Genomic DNA, 25,101 nt, shown 5'->3' with positions numbered 1-25,101 from the left:
TGCATGTTTCTGTGCTAACATTTTGCTGTGACGGTCAGTGTGAAGTATGATTAAACACCTCCAATTCTTCATATTTTCATAATTTTATCAGTTGTTTTTGTGGATTTTCAAAACATAGACCCTAGAAGCAGTGATGTACAACTTTTAGTTATTCAGAAACATAAATTTCACTATAAATATTTATATATATATATATATATATATATATTATTGATGTGGTTAGATACCAAAGTGGAAAATCATACACTTGTTGCTACAGGGTGAACTCTTCTCTCTGTAACCTTTCCTTCTTTTTTTCCCTGAAACCCCCGTCAGCAGTTTACTTAGTAAACACTTGCAGACTTCAAGGTTCCACTGACGGAAATCCTCAAGAAGAATGCAATATCTCATCAAGACAAAATACAGAGAAAACAATCCAAAAGTTGCATATCATTAAATGGCACAATGTAAATTAAAATGCATCCAAGTCATACATTAATGAAGTTCACCAGCACTGACATGAAGTGTTTACTTTTGCTACACAATTATAATAAATGTGAAATGCACTCCACATTGTAAATAATTCTTCTGATGAACTGTTTTTTTTTCTTCCCGCTAACAAATTCAAATTCTTATTTTAAAGCTATAATTTTTGTTTAATTCCCTCCCCCCTTTGAGCTCCTTATATATAATTGTAAGCATTAGTGTTAATTAATTATGCATTTGCATAATTATTCATGGACATGAACAAATCTATATAAGAAATTAGTAAATATCTTATTTTTAGTTTATTAATTTATTAAATAATTTAATATCCATTAAGTGTGAAGTTTTGATCAAAAGGCTTGTTGTAGTAAGAACAATTACTCCACATTTTTGCCACTTTTTTCACACACACATGAAATTCTGGGTATCTGAGAGTGAAAAGTTCTGTTCTTACAAGTAAAAGAGGGGAAGACGGTTAAGGTTTCTTGAGGTTTCACAAATGATGTTTAAACATGCATTAAACATATATTAAACAGCACATGCTAAAAAACAAACGAATCCTCACATTTTTCTGTGAGACATTGATGGTTTTATTAACTGATGTTTGAGGAAATCAGAGGTTGATGTCAGTCTAAAACTTGGTTTAATGCAGCGCTATTCTCTAAAAACTGCAGTTTACATGTTTAACTTGAGTAGTTCATTTGCTGGGTGGTAGATAAAAACATACAAAAATATGTTGGGGTGAAAATAGCATCCAACAAAACTATCCATGCACACCTGTGCACACATCCATCATTAAACACACGCACACACACACACATAGAGAAAAGGTGGTCACTGTAACAACGTACAGCTGGTTCCCTGTGGCAGTGTTCATGATGTGAACGGTGTATACTTTTAAAGTGAGAATCTAGTGCAGCAGTGCACACGACTTCTCCTGCAAATTTTGAAGACATCTGACTATAGGTTCAATACTGAGCCATCTAAAACACCTCTCTTACTATTTCTTGTTTTCTCCTAAACTCTGGGAGAGCCATTCACAAATGGCCCCTTCTTTCTTTCAGAAATGTAGTAATAGTGCCCCTTTTTCTTTCAAGTTTAATTCTATGGAATAGTTCTTCTCAAGTTTTCTTTGTTTTACACATTCAGTTGACAAGACTGCAGGAATAAATTTAAAAAACTATGTAGATCTTCAATAGACACATGTGCACAATGGCTGAAAGAACACAGCTGACTGGCAAATATTAATTCCTATTTAAAATTTCAATCAGTCTTCCTGATAGCCCGTATAGTAAGATAATACAATTGTCTTATTATGTAATAAACCAGCGAATTTAAGGGGCTGACCAGAATAAGTACACATAGTATTAATGCATGTTTAATTACAACATTCATTTGTGCTCACATATCAGTTTTAGCAGTTGAACACTGAAAAAGCACATTAGCACGACACAATTTAAATGATTTTTGACCAATCTAAAATGCTGCAGAACAACCAATATGTGATTTGATTTAATGTTAAAGTTTTTCTTAAGCCTTTTGAAATATCACTGTTATCTTTTTGGCTTCAAAAAGTATAGACTGAAATAAGGGCCTGCTTCAGCTGGGTTGTGTAGATAGAATCATTACATTTGGAAAAATCAATTTATCTTTGGAAAAATATCCTGATTGGACTTGATGTACTTCATGTAAAATTAACAATAAAAGAATCAAAGCAAACACATGTTAAAAAATATGGGATCTGAGGTGATATGAGATCACAGATGATTATAAACCTGAAGCTGCTGATAAAACAGACTAACTCTTACTGCATATACATAATATATAACTGGCATTTTATTAACATTTTGCCAAAAGGATATTCAACTGTGGGAAGGGTGTGGGCAGGAATTGAGGACACAGGTATTTTTGCGGGTATATGGAACCAAATGACAGGAGTCATCTCTGAACCATGTCCACAGACATGGCAAACATCATCGCAGCACAAACAAGGGACTTTTATCTGTTTTTTCTACAGGCTAATTAATTAAGTCCAAACCCAACCTGAATAGATCATTTAAAATTAAAAGTAAATTTAGGCGTAAGCTAAGAAAATGACTTCTATATCTCTACAGCGTGTACATATAGTCGCTGTTCAATTAAAAAATGTATCTCTTAGATTTTTAGTTTACTAAAAACATTTAAACACAACAGCAATCCATCACACCGTGTGAACATTTCATGGTGAATGAACCAATGGTAATGTTCCAAAACTACTTGGAATACAATCTTTTTGCATTCACTTATATTTAAAGCTAAGAAAGTGTTTTCCTTCTCCTTGGGAGATGCATTTTTGTAATTGACCAGGGACAATGTGTGGCAATTGTGATACAGTGACATCCACAGATATGTCAGTGATTTTCAAAATAATTGTCAAATATTATTATTATTATTATTATTATTATTACTATTATTGTTGCTATATTTGTTAATGTTGTTGATTTAACATAGAGTTTTAGAGTAATTAGAGTTTTATTGATTTTATAACAAGTTTAACTGTTTTTATAAAAGGTTTACCAATAAAAATACCTATAGATCTAACATGTATTGTTGGTATTAACTTCAGGAATATTCCACTGATTTCCATATTTTATTTTTAAAAGATTTGCTTAATTAAACCAATGAGGGTTAAACAGTTGTTCTTTGTTTTGATATAATATATTTTATTGTGGAGAAATCTCCACAATCTCCAGTTGTTTAAAAGTGGTGCTCACAGGAACTTGAAGCTATAACGTCTTTTTAATGCACATATAGCTAATAAATTGGCTAGTGTAAATTTATTTATTTATTGATCGTTACACTTATATAGCGCATTTCTAGAAAACCAAAGACACTTTAAAATCAACACTGCACAGAACACCACAGAACATTCTATCCACACACACACACATTGTCGGGGGAAGAGGCAGCCAAATGCGCGCATCCTACTCTCGACCAAGAACGACTGTCCACCTGGAGGACAGCACTAGGGGTTCACCCAGGATGGAACGCGTATCTGGGCATGCACACATTCACAACCTCACATACAGACATTCATTCACATACACACTCATTAACTCACACAATTAATCTACACTTCTACAATTAAATATGTATAATTGACATGGTGCTAAAGTATTATTTTGCTTTATATATGTCATATATTTGCTTTATGTAATCTTTTGGAAGCATTACAAGCTTAAATGTCTGGTTACTATCATCCCCCCAATCCCTCGCCCCTGTAAATGACTTTGATATTTTCACTAGAACAGAGCAAGTCACATCAACTCTGAATGACTTTGATTTCAAAATTTTCATCATACTCTTCTAATCTCAGAACATTCATAGGCCTGTGATAGTCAAAAAAATGTCCAGAGCACAGAAGCCGAGCATTCTACAATGAACACTATGCATTGCAGATATTAATGATTATCTGCAGGATGTTCTGAATCTAATTCGACAGGCCAAATGTATGAAAGTGAATGTAGCGAGAACATTCTAGTCTCACAACAATCAAACACAGATACGGAACACAATGACAATCATTCCTAGGCTCTAGGCTAAAAATGAAAAAAAAAAAAAAGTGTAAAAAAGTAATATTTTGCATTCACAACTGATCTACCTGCTGCACATAACATATTCAAGATTGGCAAGGGTACTTTCCATTAGTGTCACCTTTGTGATTTTAGCATTTATTTCAAAGAGATTGTGCAGAATGACTCCTGGGTTTCTAAAGTCAGGATGAAGGTAGCCATCAACTATGTTGTGGCATTTTTAAGGTTCAGGTATGTGTCAGAACAGATTTGAAAACCCCCTGTCATTCACTTTGCTTATAGAGGCTTCTATCCCACACCCACAGAACCACTCAAAACACTAAAGTCTTAGGGCTGTATGTGCCCCAATGTAGAAAGTTGTACACAATGAACACACTAAAGGAAAATATAGAAAACGGAACCTTTCACGATGATAAATTCTGGTGAATTCCAAAACATTAAAGTCTTCTGTGTGACAGCGTCTTGTACTGTTCACACAAGATTTTCATTGCTTTGATCCCCCCCCACACACACTCTCTGCTTACGTACTTTAAGACTCCCAAATGTCTCATAAAAATATTTAGTAGATATTTGATTGTCTTTGTCATGCTAGCTTCCCACGTGACCAGCGTGTACCAATGTAGGCTTTTACCAATTCGGTTCAAGAATATGATGACCAGAAGCACAAGATATTTAAAATAGCAGTATTACAATTAAAGTAAGTGTAGGTCTTTGCTTAAATGTTCTACACTGCCACACAGACACAAACTTTCAAAGACTTTGACTAAAGTGGTTTGACTCTTATTTTTCATGTTTCGCTCGATCAGAGGTAACATGGCGACATTAGTGGCACACAGCCAAAAAAGTTTTCTGTAAGCCGGTGGATAAGAGGTTGATACTGGGTGGAAATTGCTATGGATGCCATTAATATTTTGCATGACTTGTCTCTACCAAAAGTAAAATGCAAAAAAGTTGCACTGTTGGAAACTGTCCATGCTACATCAGCTGTCTTCCTTTCGGCTATTACACCAATAGGTATGATCAGACAGTGTCAACACTGAGGCATTTAGATATTTACTCTGATGTAAACGGCATCTTTCATACACCCACACAAACATACAGCATCATTTGAACACAAACATGTGTGCATACATGTGCATAACTTTTCATATGTACAAAACACAGTAGTTCCTACCTCGCATCATCTTCACAGTATGCCTGAGGTCTCCCTCGCGCAGCTTTTTTCTAAAATTCTGAATATCTCTCCCTGTCTGTTTCACTATCTGCCTCCTTGATGATACTGTTTAAGTGTGGGAGATCAGACAGAGATTAGGTGGTTTACTGCCGGAGTGTGTATGCGTCTGCGTATGTGTGCAACTGCGGGTGTGCATTTGAGAGTGACACAGCAAGAGAGGGCCTGTCCCTTTCGCACAACCTAACTCTACTGAGTCTGTCAGTCTCTCTGTCTTTATCTGTCACTGTCTGTCTTCAGCTCTCTCATGTCTCTCACTCTCTCTGTCTCTCTCTCTCTCTCTCTCTCTCTATCTCTCTCTCTCTCTCTCTCTCACTCTTACTCACTTTACCTCTCTGCACCATGTTTCTCACTCTTTTATTTTCTGAGTTGTTAACAATTATACTACAAGAAATCCTGAAGTTCCCCAGTCAGCAATGGTCTGATTTTCTTTGCCGTGATGTAGTAGAAGATAGCTCTGGAGTGCAGAAAGACAAGTCAAGTACATGCACATCAGGTCTGAGATCCCACACTGCTGATCATTTGCAGAATGAGGTCTGGCTGAAATAACCATGGGCTTCCTAGGAAAAGGCACTGTATCAATGCCAGTATATGTCTTTCTAAAATTACAATATATACCTCTGTGTCAATGATACTTCACACAAATGCCAGTTATGAAATATCTGCTGAGTCTTTTGTGAATGCTGCATTTACATTTACCCTACTTAATGTGGGTTGTTTCGAACCATGTAACTGATGTATTCTATACTTTTCATTCTCATATTATCCCTGGGTATGTTGCAAATAATTTTTTATATTTGTTTATATTTAAAATGTACAGTCAATTGGGTCAGTGAAAACATTAACAGTCATTACTTTGTACTTTTAAATCACTTGTTAATATTGTTTCTTACAAAATGTCCTAACAGTTCTGGAAATGGGGTTTGGATTCACAGTTTTAAATGTTAATACATTTACATGATTAAAGAAATCTATTTTCAGCACAGTTCTGCTTCAATAATTCCCATTAGGTTATAAAATTTCTTTTTATGTTTATTATAATTCATTTAGATTAGAGAGAATATTTGCAGTGCTTTTCTATCGCTCCCATCTCTTATTTTTGCCCCTATGTTGATCAGTTCCTTTTTGATCTTTCAGAATTTAAAAATAAATTTAAGTAAAACACTTTTTTACACTTTTTTTAAAGTATGAGTTTAGGCTCCTCTTCTCAACACTGTTCTTCACTTAGTCCTCTATCCTATAACATCAAACTCTTTCTCCTTATCATGACTTTCAGAGTGGCAAGTGGTGCTGATTATCAAATGATTACAATGTATCACACCAAGCTTGTTGTGTCACAATGTAGCAGAAAGAACCACAAGCCACTGAAAACAGTAAGATCAAACACATTAGGCCCTTTTAATAAAATGATTCTGTGCAGCGTTAGCTAGCAATCCCATCACATGAAACGTAACATTAATGGCTATTGTTCTCAATTTTTTTCTGTGAGGTTGGTAAAAGCAGCAGAAATATATTTTTCATGATGTCAATAACTAATTACTGAATGGGGCAAAGAGGAGTTTTGCCATACTGTAAAAGAGGCTGTGAATGTGAAATAAATGACACAACATTGTGTGTGTGTGTGTGTGTGTGTGTGTGTGTGTGTGTGTGTTTGTGAGTGTGTGTGTGTGTGTTTGTGTGTGTGAGTGTGTGTGTGAGAGAGAGAGAGAGAGAGAGAGAGAGAGAGAGAGAGAGAGAGAGAGAGAGAGAGAGTGAGAGAGAGAGTGAGAAAGACTTACACAATGTGCAGGTGTAATAAAGACCCGCATGAATTCTGAACGGCAGCTTCACAAAAATACACTCAGATGTTATCTAGACTCAGGTGGCACACACACACAAACACACACTCTCTCTCTCTCACACACACACACACACACACACCTAGAAAGTGAGACATAGTATGTGTGCGTGCGTGTGTGTTTGTGAGTCTGTGCGTGTGTAGGTGCGTGTTTGTGTGTGTGGTAAACAATACCATCTCTGCATTCACTAAAAACACATAGCTCCTTTGCCAAAAGTAAAAATATATATGGAGGCAGGTGCAGAACGCAATGGATGTTTGGCAGGTGTAGTTGTGCACTGCTACACTGCTACAAGACCACCTCCCTAACCACGACAGCATGGCTGCCCGACATGCACACATCACTCACACGCTCTCCATGGGCATGCATGCACATGTATGTTCCACACTCCTACACTTCATAGAAGGGACATAACAATACACTGTGACATTGTGATACTGTAATAAAAATTAATAACAAAATGAATCAAAAAGAAGTAGCAAACGTAATTGTGCAATTACATTTGCATTATTTGATTATCAACATTTGCAAACACAAAAGCATTCATCTATAACTCACACCACCATGTCCACCGCAATTAGCAGCACATCAGCAAGCATGGACAATAATTTCACCATATTTCTCTGTGTTTAGTGAATAAACAAAAAAAACCTGTTGACTTAAAAACAATATATAACGAAGGTCTGTGAGTTGACTGAAATGCTTTACTGACATTTTACTATGTCCAGGAAAATGTATAAAAATATTCTGTATAGGTGTCTGTACATATAACTGTGTAATACATAAGGGACAGTTACAGATTGGATGGGAAAGTATTACTTGATTCCAGGTGTTAAAGGTTTTTGCCACTGGGGGAAACATAAAAGCTGCAGCCTAGTGGCTCCCACAGCAGTTCTAAGGCCAATGTGAAACAAAGACACTATGACATCATAGATCTAATTGAGAGTGGCATTCAAAAAGAAACTAAACTCTGACACATAAATATTCTTTGATTTCATGTCCAGCTATTACCAAGAAAAAGATAGCAGACTTTCACATTTCAAGTACACATTAGAAATTACATTAGTAGAAAAAGTGTAAATAATGACATGAGTTAATACTTACTCAAATGTGTCTTCTTATGTAGTGGATTTCCTATGATAAATAAATAAATATAATTACATTTTCATTACATTTAGCCTTAGACACATGCACACACACATACACAAAAGGGCACAAGGCAATTTTTACAGTGTGTGGTGGTCACAGAAACGGAACAGGATGTACATACATCTGCCCCAAGCATTGAACTGTTTTTCAATATTTAATTTTTAAACATTTAAACAATTAACTATCACATTACAAATTACATTCCACTGCAATTCTTCTGTGCCCAGCAGTGAATAACTATAAAAAGTTACTAAGTGACGTCTTTATTTCCCTGAGAACAAAAACTCAAGTTAGAAACAAAGACTGATTCTGTGTTGTTTTTCGCACACAGAAACACAAAGGCAAACAAACACACACACACACAGACACACACACACACACACACACACACACACTTACACACGCACATTTGTTCTCAGGTTGAGCAGTGATCGAAAAAAGCCCCTCACTGCCCCCACACACAGACATACACAGACACACATACACACGCACACACCAGCTCTGATCTCCACTGTCTGACGTTTGACCACACTTTGAGTAAGTTGAGATTTGATGCTTGGCTGGCCGTTTCCAAAGTGTATTTTTAGATGTGTGTTTGCGTGTCTGAACATACAGGGCAGGTAAGATAACAATCACTGGGCAGTGGGCTGCATAACTCACTATGTCTCTGTCCCTGCCTCCCTCCCTCCCTTCCTCCCTCCCTCCCTCCCTCCCTCTCTCTCTCTCTCTCTCTCTCTCTCTTTTCTCTGTCTGTCTCTGTATGTCTGTCTCTCATTGTGTCTTTGAAGGGATGTGTGGCTTTTTGAAAAAAAAAAAAAGAAAGAAAGAAATCATTTTGCCTATGTAGCGGAATATGCACAAATACGTGAGTGGCAACTTGCAGATGCATTCGGAAACAAATCAGAAAACAGAGTGTTTCACAATCATTTATATATTTGTTAAACCTTTTTACTAAAACTAATAGCTCCGTGGTTGTACCTGGTAGATCTGCGCTGCAAAATAAGCTCTATTCAGATTGAATCAGTTATTAAGAGACAAAATGTGTTTTGCAGGTCAGCTCGATGGCAAAATCCATGGATTCAGACAGCAATACATTTGCTGTGGACATGTGATGATCCAGTGTTTTTAAAGAACTGTCAGTGACAGCAATTATCCTCATTTCTAGACAGGTTTTGTTTTATATTTTATGATTTTGCACATAATTATCTGATTGCTATTTTAATGAGCCTGTGGGATCTCGCTCCTTTTGTTGATTTTATGTATTTTCTCGTCCTGAAAATATTTCCCCAGGTACTATATGAAGTTGAAGAGACAAACTGAATGTTTTACGAATTTACAAACTGAGGATTTTGTACATTTATTTATTTATGTTTCCATTTTTTTCTTTTGAGTGGGCGGGGGCAGTTAATGTTGGATAGAGAGCATTGTTGTTTCAAGAGTCTGATATAAATATGGACAGACAAAGTTCTTTCTACCTATAAAATAAAACATCCACCTGGAAAAACAGAAATGGGTGTATACAGACAGGACTCCCAAGTTTGGTGAAAATAGTTAGTCATTTAGCCCTAAATGTCTTCAGGGGAGGAGGGAGAAAAACACTAACCATATTACAACAGTAAAATCATGATGAGCAACTGTCTAAAGACTTCATGTAAAAACAGTCTGAATAAAGCTAATTAATTATTTATATTTCTATTCTATTTAAATAATAGAGGGACAGTGTGTGTGAGTATGTTTTGGTCACTGAATAAAAGCTTCGCTGGATCTGGACTGCCAAGGTGACATGAGGCCTAGCGGAAACAGATCTAAATGCTGCTTGGATTACATAACCCTTAGTATTAACTTGGGGGAGAGAGAGAGAGAGAGGGAGAGAGAGAGAGAGAGAGAGAGAGAGAGAGAGAGAGAGAGAGAGAGAGAGAGAGAGAGAGAGAGAGAGAGAAGAAAGAAAGAGAGGGAGAAGTGCCAGAGGAGTATAAAGTCCTCAGTATTAGGATATAGAGCAGTGGAACTGTGTTCTCCATTTAATATTTTGGGATGTGTTAAAACAACTGCTGAATTTGAAATAGCTCCCTATTCAATATTCTCTATATGGCTCATTGTACAGTGTACAATTATAGGGAACTGAATTCAGGTATGTAGACACTAACTCATGCAAGTTTTTACCAAACAGCACAGTGCATTATGGGTATCCGCTATCTACTAGTGTCAGCTAGTGTACATGGGTTGTACACTAACTTTTGCGGTGCACTGTGGGATTATTTGAGTGCACAATTCTGCACTAGGTTTTCGGACGCTCATACAAAATGGCAGAAGCCAAAAATAGTGCACTATATAGTGAATAGGGCGCAGTTTCGGACACGTAGAATGTTTGTGCACTGGAACTAATCATCCAACACCAATGCCAGACTTCATTCATAATCCCCTGCCTAAATATAATCAAGTTATCACTGCAACGTTCCAGTATCTAGTCAATGCCTTCCCAAAATTGTAGAATAATTTAAAGTAGCTAATGAAGGACAAACTACCTAATAATAATAACAACAATTTGTTGTTCCAAGTGTTGGATAAATTTTTAGTCATATATTGTATTCATTTAGGTATTCAAATGTAGTGTGGCAATTGCCTCCCACTATTACATAACAATACTGTGAAGGACACCCAGGTGTGCACACAGAATGCCTATTGACTAATGTTCAGGCTCACATTTAGCAAATTCTCCTAGAGTTATGCTTTGATCTATTGTAGCTCATATACTATCTATCTACCTATCTTTGTTTCATCAAATTGTTTTCATCTGGTATATTCAAATGATACTTAAATAAACACATATCCATTTATACCAGTTCAATCAGAATAATGACTGTTCTGCTTTGTTTAGTGAGTAAATGTGTGAAAATCAGTGCATACTATCTGTGTGTTTATGTCTAATGAGGTAATACGTGCAGTGGGGTAGTGAAGGTAAGTTTGCTAATCTAAATTGGCCAATCAGCTCCTGGAAATAGATCAGGAGCCCAAACAGACTCACTGATCATTAATCCTAATCCAGATTATCTACACTCTTACAACACAAAGCAGTATTTTTACACAGAGAAGGGTGGGGGTGGAGAAACAGAGAGAGAGAGAGCCAGCCTATGTAGGAGTTATGAAATAACTAAGATGTTATAAAGAGTAAAAGAACAAAAGAAATACAGAAGCTAAACCACATGGAAACACCAAGAAGAAAGACCTATGGAAAATAAATCAAGCATCAAAGATCTGTGTGAAAGTGTGACTTATAAGGGGGGGTAATATGAGGACATGATATGGAAGAAATTAACATAAAAAATGTATCCATTCAGCTTACTGAAAAGTATACAGTCTTATTGCTCTTAACACTCTTATTTGTTTGATTCTGCACCCTCTTCAACTTGTATTGTTATCTGGGAAGTTAACTCTGCAGGGGAAACAGGTGTTTGCACTCCAATCTTCTGTGTCGCTAGAAGCCTTCAGCTTGTGTATGCTGGAACTCATGAGACTAAGTTGTCATCAACCTGTTATTGTTCACACTGTTTTTGCTTTTCAAATATTTTATGCCCAATAGATTTGATAAAATTTCCTCCGAGATATTATTCACCACCAATTCCTCCCCATTAGGACTCCAGCAATCACACACAGTGCCACAAACGTTAGAAGGTGAAAACAAGCACATGCTTCCTCCAAGACAAGTTAAGTCGGTCACCACTTCTGTTTTTCGAACTGCCATGACTGAAAAGCTCAGTGTGCTGGAAAAGAGTGTCAACTGCCCAAATTTGTCACATCATCTGATAAAGAATGTGAGCTACCCTACACACCCAGAGAGAAAAGTCAATTGTGCTTTCTTGGACTCCTGGCACGACATGGCTGAGGCATCACTTCAGACTGAACCAACAATAGCTCAATGTTGGGTCAATGCTGTGCCTCTCGGGAGCCTTCATTTTGGTATTGTATAGATACAGAAAATAATTTTAATTTCTGTTGTCCACTTGTAGAAGTTTTATTCAGATATTTGGAAAACAAAATCAAACTAAAATATAAAAGTAAATTCATTCTGAAAAGACATTACTGGGGGGAGTGATGGTAAATACCATACAGGCACGGGAGTATTTCAGAAAGCCATTGTCACTTCATAAAGTCTGCCACTGCATCAAGAAATGCAACCTGAAACTTATGGAAGGACAAAGCCATACATTAAATCTATGCAGAAATGTCACTGAGTTCTCTGGGCCCAAACCTGTCTCAGATGGATTGAAAAGGAGCAGAAAGGGAGACGTTAACCATGCAAAACATGAAAGGGAAGATCCAGAATGTTTTCAGCAAAGCCAAATTCTGCCAAGGCATGGGGGCGTTCATCAGTTCCCATGGCATGGGTGACTTGTATGTATCTTAAGTTACATCTGTAACAGAGGAATATACTGAGGTGTCAGGTGATAGTTATTTCAGTAAGACAATGGCAGGCCTTATTCTGCCCAGCAGTGCTGCTGGGGGTTTTAAAGACCTCAGTATCACTGCTAGACTTAGAATAGTCCATAAACTAAAAATATTCAACCAACAGCATCCTGTGGGCAGCATTCAGTAATCATTAATGAAGGACTAGAGGACGACTAACACAAACTGTCCAGCAACAGCAGAACTACTCTCTCTGACTTTACATCTACAAGGTGGACCAACAAAGCAGTTGCTTCTAATCGAGCAGATAGGGAACTCAAGCAGCTCTTATACCAGCACAACACATACTAACACACCACCAGTCAGTGTCAGTGTTACTGCAGCAGTGAGAACATTGGGAATCTTTCTACATTAGGTCATTAAATAAATGATAAAAAAAAAAAAAAAAAAACTCACAAGTCAGAGAATCTGTAAATGGTGCTTGTATTTGACACCTTACAATATTTATAAAATTCAAGTTCTTATTTAATTTAATAGTTATAGAAACAAATTTATTTATATTAGTTTCGGAAAAGGTATTTTTTGAAAAGTATGGCATAACCATAAAGGCCATTGTGCTATGTGAAAAAATAAATATATTTACTTTGTATATATTTATATATATTTTTATTTTGCACATACATGTTCACTTTGCAGGACAAATCAAACTGTCTAGAAAAGGCTTTTATAGAACATGGGAAGGTCTGTAAGCCTGAATGAATTTAATGATTTTACTCGCTTGTTTGAACAGTGTATGGATGTGGGATGAATGTGATTGGTTTAAACGCACTGGGTGCAAATGTTCAAACAGTGCAAATAGTGAGAGAATGAAGGGTCATATGTCTGTGACAAGCTTGGTTCAAAATAACAGAAGGATCAAACAACACAGCACCGTTATTACCCTGTCTGAATCGCCCTGTCCTGTCCCTGTTCTTTGCAGCAACTTCATTTTAGTTCAAGATCAGGCCCCAGGAGTGAGGAACAAGGAGCAGAAGGACTGTTTTTTAGCCATTTTTACTTGGTTCTATTTCTTCTCCATTCTTGTTTCCACAGCAAACATTTCTCTGCAGTCATTGTGTTTGATTTGCTCAGTGTAACCTAATTTTTGTGCTCTCACATAAACATGGGTCTAGAGCAGTTATTGGAGACACCCAGAGTAGAAATTCAGACAATTTTAAAGTCTCTGCACTTGACGTAAGACTCCGCACACAATTTATTTATGACTTAGGAAGAAGTGGGGTTGTAGCAGCTCCAGATCCTCTAATGCACTGGATGCACTAATGCACTGAAAAGTAATTTTATTTTCACATGTTCCCTTTAAGTAATTTTTTTGAGTTTACCCAAATAGTGAACAAACTCTAATTTAGGTCACAAGATAACTAGTTCACTTGACCATATTTATGTCACCTGGTTCTTCTGAAAACTGTGGGTCATGGCAAACATTTTAGCACTGTCTGTTTTACAGTTTCGCTCACTTAGATAATTAATATTAAAGATTTCAGTTACATAACAAAAACTGTATGGCACAACAGCTGTGGAAAGTCTTTTATTGTTTTGAGATCAAGCAATCTGTTAAGCTCTTAATCATTTCAGATACATTTACTCAAATAAATATGTATCATAGGAAGTCACATTTCCTATATGCACAACTTGAAAAATATCACTACATGGAATAGATGAAATATGAAATTATTAACAGAGCACTGTCCTCTGTAATTAATGAACTTGCAAGCCTCATCCAGGTTCTGCATCCCTAGTTAAACTGTATGTGACATATAGCAGTCATCCACAAGATTAGAATCACTAACACGTGAAAGGAATATCATTTTTATATTGTTACAATGGCACCTATCAAGGTGTGGATATGTTTGAAGCAGAAGAAGTGGTCAAGTATAAGAATCTGTAGGACTGTGAGAAAGAGACAAATTGTGATGGTCATAATATTTTGGACAGAGCATCTCATTTACATTTACATTTACATTTACAGGATTAGCAGGCACTCTTATCCAGACCATGACTGTAGGCTAAAGGGGGCTATTTGGGATTACTGGTGGAGATGTCTCCAAACACGGGAGATGGCTAACTGCTTTACTGAAAATGCTACAAAACTAAACAACTGGAGTTACAAATGAGCTATGAACAAACAACAGTCGTTTTTTCCTCAAACTTACCATTACACCTTAAAAGACATAGAGCTTCTGAACATAAACAAACCAGAAAGAACTGCAGTTCCCCATAATCCTAGACATCCCTTTAAAATGTGACGAAGTTCTTTCTACTTTAAAATAAGCTCTGTAACAAAGGTTAATGTTTGTGCAGCAAACATTAACCTTAAAGTCTATCTTAAATGATTAAACATTATATTAAAAACGCATTTTCCTTTTTACACATGTTTTTTTTATATAAAGGACCTCAATTTTAAGCAGCAAATATTTCCACAAAAGCAGCTACACTTAGGGTTAAACGTTTTTAATTGCCTGTTAAACACAACCTAATACAATTGTTTACTATCTTCTCATGTGAGGAATTTTACAGCTTTACATAAGACAAACAGAAAACTGCAACATTTATTGATCGTGTATGTTTATTTTTGTTATAGCTTAATTTAAATGAGTTTACACAATGCTGCTAATGTTTTTTGGTCAATATATCTGAACTTGCTCAAATTATTGTGTACCAATTTTGAACTTTTCAGCACATATCTTTAAATCTTTGTGGTAATACTGATAACCTTGACAATTATGGCCACAATAATCGAGGTATTCAGTTTTCATACTGTTTAATGTCTAGTAACTACAAAAAGCAGTCGATGGAAGGACTACAGTCAACTGGAGACAGGTCATAGGTGCCTAAAAAAGCAATGATACATGTCTAGATTCTTATAGTTGCCCAGTTCATCTGCTTACAACACATCAGGTTCAGGAAGTGGCTGTTCATCTGCTGCCTAATATATCACACTTTTACAAGTGCCATAATAAAGTGTTGATCAATGTTATCCACTTCACCTGTTAGTGGTTTTAATCTTGTGGCTGATTTGTTTATGTGAAAAGGTTTCTCATAGTATCAGGCCCTGTAAAGGCATTCTGGTTGACTTTGCTCACAGTTATCAGTATACTACTCTTATCTCGCTCCCTCTTCAAGCAGTAGTATCACTTTCCTCTTCTTTTCTTTCTTCAGTGCTCAGAGACAGGTAATGCTCAGTGTGCCTACAGTACTTCTGAAAATACCTTAATGATCTTAAAACGTAAGAAGGGCTGACCGGCCAATACTGCTCACTGCGTGTGCTAGGTTTTTACTCAGCCATTAAAGGTTTAACCCTTTAAACCTTGAGGGCTTGTGTGTAGCCATACATTTCATCCTGTTGCAGCAACTAAAGGAATTAGCTTCACTGAATTTACTCTATCATTTACAGCAGTTACTGAACAGCCTCAGAGTTAATAACTGAAAAATAGTCAAACAACTATTTCAACAGGTTAGCGGTACTATGCTTTATATAAACTTCATGCAGTCATTGTGTGTCACACCTTTAAAGAACATATATCAAACCTCAGCACCAACTGCTGGTGTCCTTCAGCATCCAGTGAGAAATACTCAGTATTCAACGTTCAAAGATATTGCAGTGTTTTGTGGAAAGGAAGGCTGTAACTATTCATTTTTTTATTTTAGTTCCATTTTTCAACCTATTTCTTAAATCTCAAACTGATAAGACCAAAAACATTAGCAATATATTGAATTCCTTTGATTTCCCCTTTTAAACATGTTTTTATTTCTGCATGCAGTAGACAGACTACAGTAAAAAAAAAGTTGGCCAAACACCAGAGCGTGGGGGTATCCAAAACTTAGTAGATTCAATTATTAGAGGTTTGCGACTGCAGCGGACAGGGCTAGCTGTGTGTGAGTGATGTGGGCTCTTAGCCTACTCTGGGGGGTTATTTATAGTGTTTCACTGTGCCAGCCCACTCTTAGCGGCTACGTGTTCCGTGTGTGCGTGAGTCAGAGAGCGAGAGGAAGACGGAGAGAGAAGAAAAGCCCAGTTTTCTGTTGAAAATACACATCCTGAGCAGTGTGCACGCTATAATTAGTGCATGCAGCATTTCCACAGTCACATTAGTTCCTACCTCGCGTACTCTCCGCGTGGTTAAGGCTCTGCTCCGGAGACCCAGGGTCTTCATTTTCCATAACTTTTCAGGCAGTTCTCTGCAGCAGGTCCTCCACTTCACAGCGCGACCAACCCAAGCTTCTGGTAGCTGAGAGACCCACAGTGGTGAATAAAGTAGGAGGGTAAGCCGTGAGCTTGTGTCTAGCGCCCGGGTCGCCGCAAGCGTTTTAATAAGCACATCGCCATTGTGAGGTGATCCCCGTGAGTCGCAAAAAGTATGTGAAAAAGAAGTGTCCGGTCCTGTGGAAAGAGGGAGAGCAGGCCGTTAAATCGCGGTGGAGCCTCGCTGTGGAGAGAGTCGCGCGCCGGAGGGTTAGCACTGCTCCGTTATGTCACCGCCGTTATGTAATCCGCCGCGCGCGCTTTCCTGTAACGGAGCTGAGCAGCTTTAGTTCAACGCGCGCTGCGGGTATAAACACGCTCTCACCGCGCCCAGAGAAAAGAGAAACTCACCCTCATTCATAAGTAACCAGAATCCTATCAGGATCCTCCACTTTCCACAGCACACAACCTTAGCGGGGCCCACACGGGCTACGTGTTCACGAAGGGCATGGGCTTCGGTCAATTTGTATATGGCCTATTAGTGGGATCCAGGTGGTCTGCCTGTATGGTACAAGATATAAAACGGCTTTCTGCGGCCCTCGTGGGCTCAGGGCTATCTAAATTTAGAGATTTTGTGTTATCAGGTGCTTATCCCATCCTGGTCCCATCTCTGACCCTGGAGGTCATCCTTATGTAGGGCCAACATTTAACCTATAGACTAAATTCTTGGGTGTCCAGCAGTGCTTCCCACTTGGTGTGCTGGCTGTAGACCATTGTGTGCAAAAGTGTGGACAACCATGGACATATGACATGCTCTTGAGTTTGTAATTGAATATTTAGATTGAATGAAAGTGAACAAACTACATTAATGCATTTTCTGCAATCATCTGTTCCAATACTGCAGAACCTAGGAATTTTAAGTTTGCATACACTACATTCTCAGAAAAAAAAAAAAAAAAGATACCAGTTGTGTTCCCTGGACCCACCGCGACCCTGAATTGGATAAGCGATTACAGATAATGAATGAATGAATGAATGAATGAATGAATGGGGAATGCACTGCCTTTGAGGAAGAAGGAACGTAATTGGTTTACCAGCCAACTGGTGGGGATGAATGTGATTGGTTAAAAAGGGGACTAGGCAAATAGACTCTGGTATTTGCCTGTTCTGACTGTCAGAAATGTTTTTGGAAGAGCAATATAACGTTCTTTATTGTTTACTGTAGGCTTAATCTGTTTCATAATTTCTTGTAAATGCTGCAAAAATCTCTTGAATTGAGGATCATGTAACTCACTGCCTCTGAGGGAGATGCAGAATGTTCCCGTGCTCTGCTGCCTCTGAGGCAGATTCTGAAGAATTACATTCCTAAACACTTAAGGTATGATTGCCTCTGAGGAAGCTGAGCATTATTGTATGTCTTTATGCAGCTTCTTCAGAGACAGCAGTCATAAATCAAGCATGTGAAAAATCATTAGAGCATTAGAACCTGGCTCATAGGCAAACACATTTTATTGTATAATATTCTTCCTCTGAGGCAGCTGTTATAACTCAAATGTGCAGGTAAGGACTTCTTCAGAATCTGCCTCAGAAGCAGAGGAACATTCTTCCGCTTCCCCAAGAGCACAGAGTAACATTATCCTCCACTGAAGCAACATTTCTGACAGTCAGAGAGTCTAGGCTGAGATTTACTTATTTATGGCATATTATTTGAAAATCTCCACCCAATCCATTTTAAGCAGTCACATTCATCTCTGCCTCCTGGCTGGTCATCAATTACGTTCCTTTAGCCTCGCATGCAGCACGACCTTCAGTACCATTGTGAGTAAGGGTCTTGCACATGTGCCTAAAGCGCTGCATTTTTTATTTGATTAGCTAAAAAATAAATGCAGCCCAATATTTTGTGTTTCTTATATTCAGAATATTGCAGAGACATTCCATATCAATTTGAGTACTGTTAACTTTCACTGAAAATGAGGGATTTAAAAGTTATAAACTGCACAGGATTTTACACAATATGGGAAGGAAAAAGTGCAGTGACCTGCACAGAGTCAGAAGAGAAAGATTTTTAACATAGCCTAGAAAACTGTAGGAGTCGAAGCCTGAATTGATGAGAAGTGAAGGGGCACATGGTTAGATTGCTTTTCAGCATCTAAAAATATGCCGAAGATGGGTATTTTTTTCCACTTTAGATTGAAACATGAAAAAAAAAAAAAAAAAAAAAAAATATATATATATATATATATACACACACAAACACACATTATATATATATATATATATATATATATATATATATAGAGAGAGAGAGAGAGGCAAAGTTTAAAAGTTCTAAAGGATCTAAAGATTTAAAGGATCTGAACTCTTTTTTTAGATTTTAGAAGTTTGTCATTAAGGGGTTAAAACTAATTTACAACATACCTCTTAAAAGGTAAATGCTCGATCGGCATGTTCTACTGTGGGAGAGAATGGAGGGCTGTATCATCACTGCGAGGTTTTAACGTTCATACCGCGGATGGAAAAACACCCGACCGCAGATATTCGCTCTAGTCCCACACAAGCCATTAACTACAGTCACCTGGACCAGACCTGAGCTCAGCTAAATACCTCTCTCTGTCACACACACACACACACACACACACACACACACTCACCCTGACACAACCTGTTGCCCTACATACAGAGAGAGAGAGTGAGAGAGACAGACAGGAGGGAAAGACTGACTGATACAGTAACATACAGGTAAACAATGTGTGTGAGAGAGAAAGAGAGAAGGAGTGAGGGAAATGAGGGGCTCACTAGAAAAGAAAGGGAGGCTGAGGATGATGAGGTGCCATTAAAGTTTGAGAGAGTGATACTGAAAGATCGACAGATGACAGAAGAAAAAGGCAAATAGCGAGATAGCGCGAGAAAGGTGAGAGGTCCATTAGGACAGAGACGAAAGGGAGAGAGTGACAGAGAGACACAGACGGTGAGAAAGAGGGGGGTGAAGAGTTCATTAGGACAGAGAGAGAGATAGAAATAGTGCTGAACATGTCAGTGTCCCACTGTAATTCAAACACATCCAAACTGTAAAAGGTACAAAATTTAAACCCAAAGATGACTCTAAATTTCTCCACAGAAATGAACTGAGGATAAACTTCCTGACTTGGTCCACCCTCCATATTTTTCTGCATGGATTATAGTGAAATTTGTTTGACCAAGAATGGAGTTACGCATCTGAGAGGGAGAGTGGGGCTGAATACTATAGTGAAATTAAATCCTGAATTAGTTTCTTCATCAACATTCTCCTCTGTAATAAAGGTGTATACTGTGTAATCTGTTTATAGATTGATATAAGAAAAATAGTGACCATTGTCATGATGAAGTGTTAGTGTTGTAGTGGCATGTGGATAGCTGTGAAAGTGCTTTGAATCAGCAACATAACACATAAAAGTCTAAATGATTCATGTGAAGTCAAATATGAAATATGCTACTCATTTGTCTCAGTGGTTACCCTGAACTGAATAAGTGGTTACAGACAATGAATGAATGAATGAATGAATGAATTTGTCTCAGTTAAATGTAATGACTGTAGAGGAAATAACATTCCAAGTAAACAGGAACATGGACTACAGATGGATGAAGTGAATGCATATCTGTAGAATTATATCTACTAGTACTGTCTAAGAAATGTAAAAGTAATAACTATACATTATAAATCAAGAACTTCCTTGTATTTTTGGGAGGGAGATAAATCTGTAGAGTGATGTGTATGAGCAATTGGGGAGAGGAAACTTTTCTTATTTTTTTTCTCTGTAGTTTTGAAGAGTTTTACTTAGACTCTTAAATTGCTAGGTAGAAATTTCAAGGAGAGTTTTAGCATTGGGAGAAAATTAATCCTATAGCACAGCTCAGGCTCAAACAATAAGCACCTCCATGTTCCAGTTTCAACAAATTTTTAAGAAATGAGGGATTAAGCGAAGTAGAAGACAAATTAGGAGCTGTGGGTATGTTTTTGATGGAGAGCAAGTGTGGTTGCGGGGAGTAAATCACCCATATAAAAGATAGTGGTGCAGTTTTAGACGCAAGTTGTGGGGGAAGCCATGGCCTTACAGGTTTCACCCATCCCCAAAGTATTGGATCACTGTCTTTTATATGGGTGTTTCTTTATTCTGTTTCCTTACATCTGAGATACACTGCATTGTAAACCAGTGTATCAAGCAGCATACTGGCAGTTATTTTAAAGGCATTAAAGAGTTGAAGCATCTAGTTCCTATCCCTACCATTGTTACTGCTGCTGTCCACATCAGACATGTAGTCACAAAAGACTATGTTGTTGCTGCAATAGGCTTTAAATGTTTGGCATTGCTGGAAAATATATATTATGTGGACCTACTCTATGCCCTATTAATACATTAACTCTATCCTCTTAATAGTTTGGTTTTTTGTTCTGTAATATTACTGCAGTCTATTAGATATAGACTGAATGAGAATTAATTTAAGAGAAGGTATCTTTCCTTTCATAACACAAGGCGCTTATGTAAGACTGAGAATGTTACTAATTAACTAATTTTTCTTCTAATCCATGTGTTTACTCCTACTGATCAATACTACAAACCTCATCAATAATAAGGCTTCATAAAAGCACATATTTATTCATGTTTTATGTAGTGTTGTGAACGTGTTCTACTACTCCCCAAAGCAGGTGCAGATAAAAGTGGCTCACTGCCCAGCGAGAGCCGACAAAGGTCATACCACACTGAAGTACACACTAATTATGCTGCATTGAATCCTGGTATTTTCACGAAGGTGCAAACTTCAAAGACTTCTGATATGAATGTGTCCTCTTCAGATGTGGACAGTGTGTCATTCATTACTGTAACTCTGAGGTATTATTTAGATGTTTTTACTGGAATAATAGTTAAAAGGGGAGGAGGGTATTACAAATTATAGAAGAGCTGCAGGTTTGGAAGCTCTTTGTTGTGAAGTATGGAAGATAACATTACAGTATTGTGTGTTCATGTGTAATATCAGTTTATGCTTTGTGAACGAAAACCGAACCATCTCCAAACTTGAGATGAAGCGTTATCTCCATTTAAGCCATGCATATCCGAGAGTTTCAGTCTTCCAAACAAACAACTGTAATCATTAATTCTGTGGCAAGGCCTGTGTCAGTATACAGTAAAAGTGTAATATTAAACAACTACTTTGCTAGCATAGACCTTGCCCAGAAGTGAATGCCATCTCCAGAAGTGTCGGAGAGGGGGGCGAACTCAGAAGGTGTGGGCTGGTGTTCAGGGTGACTTAGAGGTGTGCACATAGAGCTGTGCCCCCACCCAGGACCGGCAGATATATACCTCAGGATTTAACTGTGGTAGGCTTGCAAGGACCAGCAACCGAGGACTTGGACAGTGTGGTTGGGAATTTCTTGGTGGGAAGCTGAGGAAGCAGTGCCAATCTTAAATGAGTGAGTGGATAAATAAGCGGGATTAAAATCACTGAGAGAAATTATGTGGCAGAGATGGAGATGGAACCAATGGTGAGTGATGACTAATCTGTGTTCAATTGTGAAAAGTGGGTCATGTCGAGATGAGGCTTGTGCGTGAGGAAGATGGCGGCGAAGGAGTGGTTCAAATGGACTGAGTAGTGAAGACCAATACGGTCGTGTCAAGGACTTGAAGGTCTGTTAGACTAGGGTGGTGTGAAGTATTGTACATTGAAGAAGCTGCTGTGAATTTGGAGCAGCAGAGAAAGCCAAAGAAGGCTAGGAGGAACATGACTTAGAGTGTAGAGGAGATAATTGGAAAATGGCGTACTGAGCCGTTACTGAGATACAGTAGCGTTGTAACGTTTACTGAGCACAGTGTAGAGAGGCAACATGCCAAGATGTATGAAGTAAGAGGCTGGTGCCGTGGGTGAAAACTAGGTTCATTCCATTTAATGCCTTGGAAGTGCAGGGTGACCTTCTTCATGGGAAGAAGGAAGTGGAGAAAGTTTGTGGAAAAAACTGATAGCTGCTAGGTCAACTGAGGGTTGATGACCGGATGGAGAAGTGTATGTTGGCTACAGTGAGAAATGAGGGGCTGGTTTGGAAGTCAAAGCATAGAAACGGGATGTTGTGAAGTTGGTCTAAATGTCTCAAGCCGGTCCAGTATGTTGAAAGGGTGTTGGGTGCTATGGCCTGGAGAATGAGGTTTTGCAAGATTATTAGAAAGATGGTGGAGCTGTGATGAAGCGGGAAGATGACTTATGAAAACGGAGGCGTGGGATGAAGGTCCAATGTAGTTGCTAATATTCTGAATCTTGGAAATTGAAAGTGAGAGAGAGAGTCAGCTATTGGATTGGAATAGCCAGGAGTGTGAGAAGCCTTTAAAATTAAGTGGCACATGACAGAATACCAAACGAGACAGTGGAGAAAGGGCATGAGTGACCGTGCTTAGAACATCCTGTGTTAATTATGTTAATGACTGATGTGTTATCTGAATGGATGATGATGGGGTGACAGGCCCATTCATGCCCCCAAAGAATGGCAGTGACCACGATGGGGTACAGAGTTGCCAGAATGAGTTGAGGAGGAGGAGACTTCAAGGGGCTACTGAGTTGCGAACCAGTGACCAGGTGAATGTGCTGGAACAGAGAGGAGACAGCGGTGGTGAGGTTAAGGATGTGTAAAATGAAAGTGTGGCCTTGGGGGATGATTTGCATAGCAAAGTTGAGGTGACCCAGGAGAGAGAGGAGCTGATGTTTAGTGCAACTAGCTTGAGTAAGGAATCCAGAGAGGAGCTGGATTATATGGTCTTGCTTTTCACATGGGAGGGATGCTTGGAATAGGGCAGAATCCAGGATGATGCCAAGAAACTTGAGTGTAACACCTAGGTGGTGGAAGGCGGAGTCGAGTTGGGTAATAGAGTGCACTGGCTGGGAGGAAAGGATATTGAGCAACAGGAAGTCGTTGAGAAGATGGATGACTTAGGGCAGGTGATAGATGTTGAGCAATATCTAAGATAGGGCCTCTGCGAAAGAGTCAAGCATCTTAAGACTGCTCTTACGGTGAAAAGTCAGGTGGACTGCAAAATCGACGTGGGGGGATTTTAAAGGCGGAGAAAATATCCGCAGATTGAGAGCGGAGAAGGAGGAGTCAGGAAGGACTACCAGGCCAGGAGTAAAACCAAGGAGAAGGCCATCAAGAAGAAAACAGATGAAAGTGGAGCCAGCATGACAGGAAAGGTAAGTGGCAAATTCCATCACGTTGATGGGAGTGGAAAGGAAATGAAGTCAGCTGCTGCCTAATTTAGGTGGTCTGAGGGCACAGCTGGGTCGGGCGTGAGCCAGTCCACAGTATGTGCAGACGTGCAGGAATCTGCATGAGGAGGTGAAACATCCACCTGAGTTGAAGTTGTGGCAGATTATCTGGCCATTAAAGTAGGACAGGTATCTTCCGCGACTATCATCAGAGCTGAACGTAGTAACGTGGCACTGTGGCGGCCGTGGATGAAGTGGGAGCAATGGTGGTGGCAGAAGCAAGAGTTGGCACGAGAAGTGAACATGATGCAGCAGGATGGGATGGATTGTGGCATGTCATAAGAAAGGGCGGTGCGGCCTGCAAAAACCCAGCAATAGAACTCTAAATCCAGAGTGCCCCAGTAGCTAGCGATGCTATTCGTAAAAGGCTGAATCCCTGAAGCAAAAAGTGAGGACACACACTCTCACATTCACACCTATGGACATTTTGCGTCACCAATCCAGCTACCAGAATGTTTTTTTGGACTGTGGAAGGAAAATGGAGCACCCGGAGGAAACACACAGACACAGGGAGAACACATCAAACTCCTCACAGACAGTCACCTGGAGCAGGACTAGAACCCACGACCTCAAGGTCCCTTGAGCTGTGTGACTGCGACACTACCTACTGCGCCACTGTGCTGCCACATTTCACACTGATATTTAATATATAATTTACAAAAGTGCAGAACATTAAATCTTCAGTCTTATTGTTTTCAGTATGCTACTTATATGTAGCATATTGAAAATGTATTCTTATATGTGCTACTGTCTTATTGTTCTCAAATCTAGTACTGCATTTGTAACCTTAGTCTAATAAATATTGTTGCTCTGTATTACTAATTCATTCAGATTGATGAAGATTTTTTAATCAATGTTGTATCAACAATTATGTACATTAAAATCAGATATGTGCATCAGCCCACAACTCCCATATTTATG

General features: G+C 38.5%; 1 protein-coding gene across 2 annotated transcripts in view; it reads right to left on the bottom strand.

Moving 5' to 3' along the window:
* The window catches only part of rorc (RAR-related orphan receptor C), a 33,437-nt gene extending 16,200 nt beyond the window's left edge, over nucleotides 1-17,237 (bottom strand). The window contains exons 1-2 of one of the 2 annotated variants that reach the window (XM_066682824.1): nucleotides 16,817-17,237; nucleotides 8,211-8,240 (exon numbers count right to left, since the gene is read on the bottom strand). In XM_066682824.1, coding sequence (XP_066538921.1) covers nucleotides 8,211-8,240; nucleotides 16,817-16,877 — 91 coding nt within the window. In that variant the 5' untranslated portion in view covers nucleotides 16,878-17,237. Of the gene's footprint in view, nucleotides 1-5,211; nucleotides 5,334-8,210; nucleotides 8,241-16,816 lie in introns of those variants that run through there. The other variant, XM_066682825.1, reaches the window with a different exon arrangement.
* Nucleotides 17,238-25,101: the final 7,864 nt, after the last annotated feature.

Source organism: Hoplias malabaricus, chromosome 10 (assembly GCF_029633855.1).
Source record: "Hoplias malabaricus isolate fHopMal1 chromosome 10, fHopMal1.hap1, whole genome shotgun sequence".
Lineage (NCBI taxonomy): Eukaryota > Metazoa > Chordata > Actinopteri > Characiformes > Erythrinidae > Hoplias > Hoplias malabaricus.
Note: the sequence above shows the minus strand (reverse complement) of the source record. Positions and strands in the feature narration are given on the sequence as shown.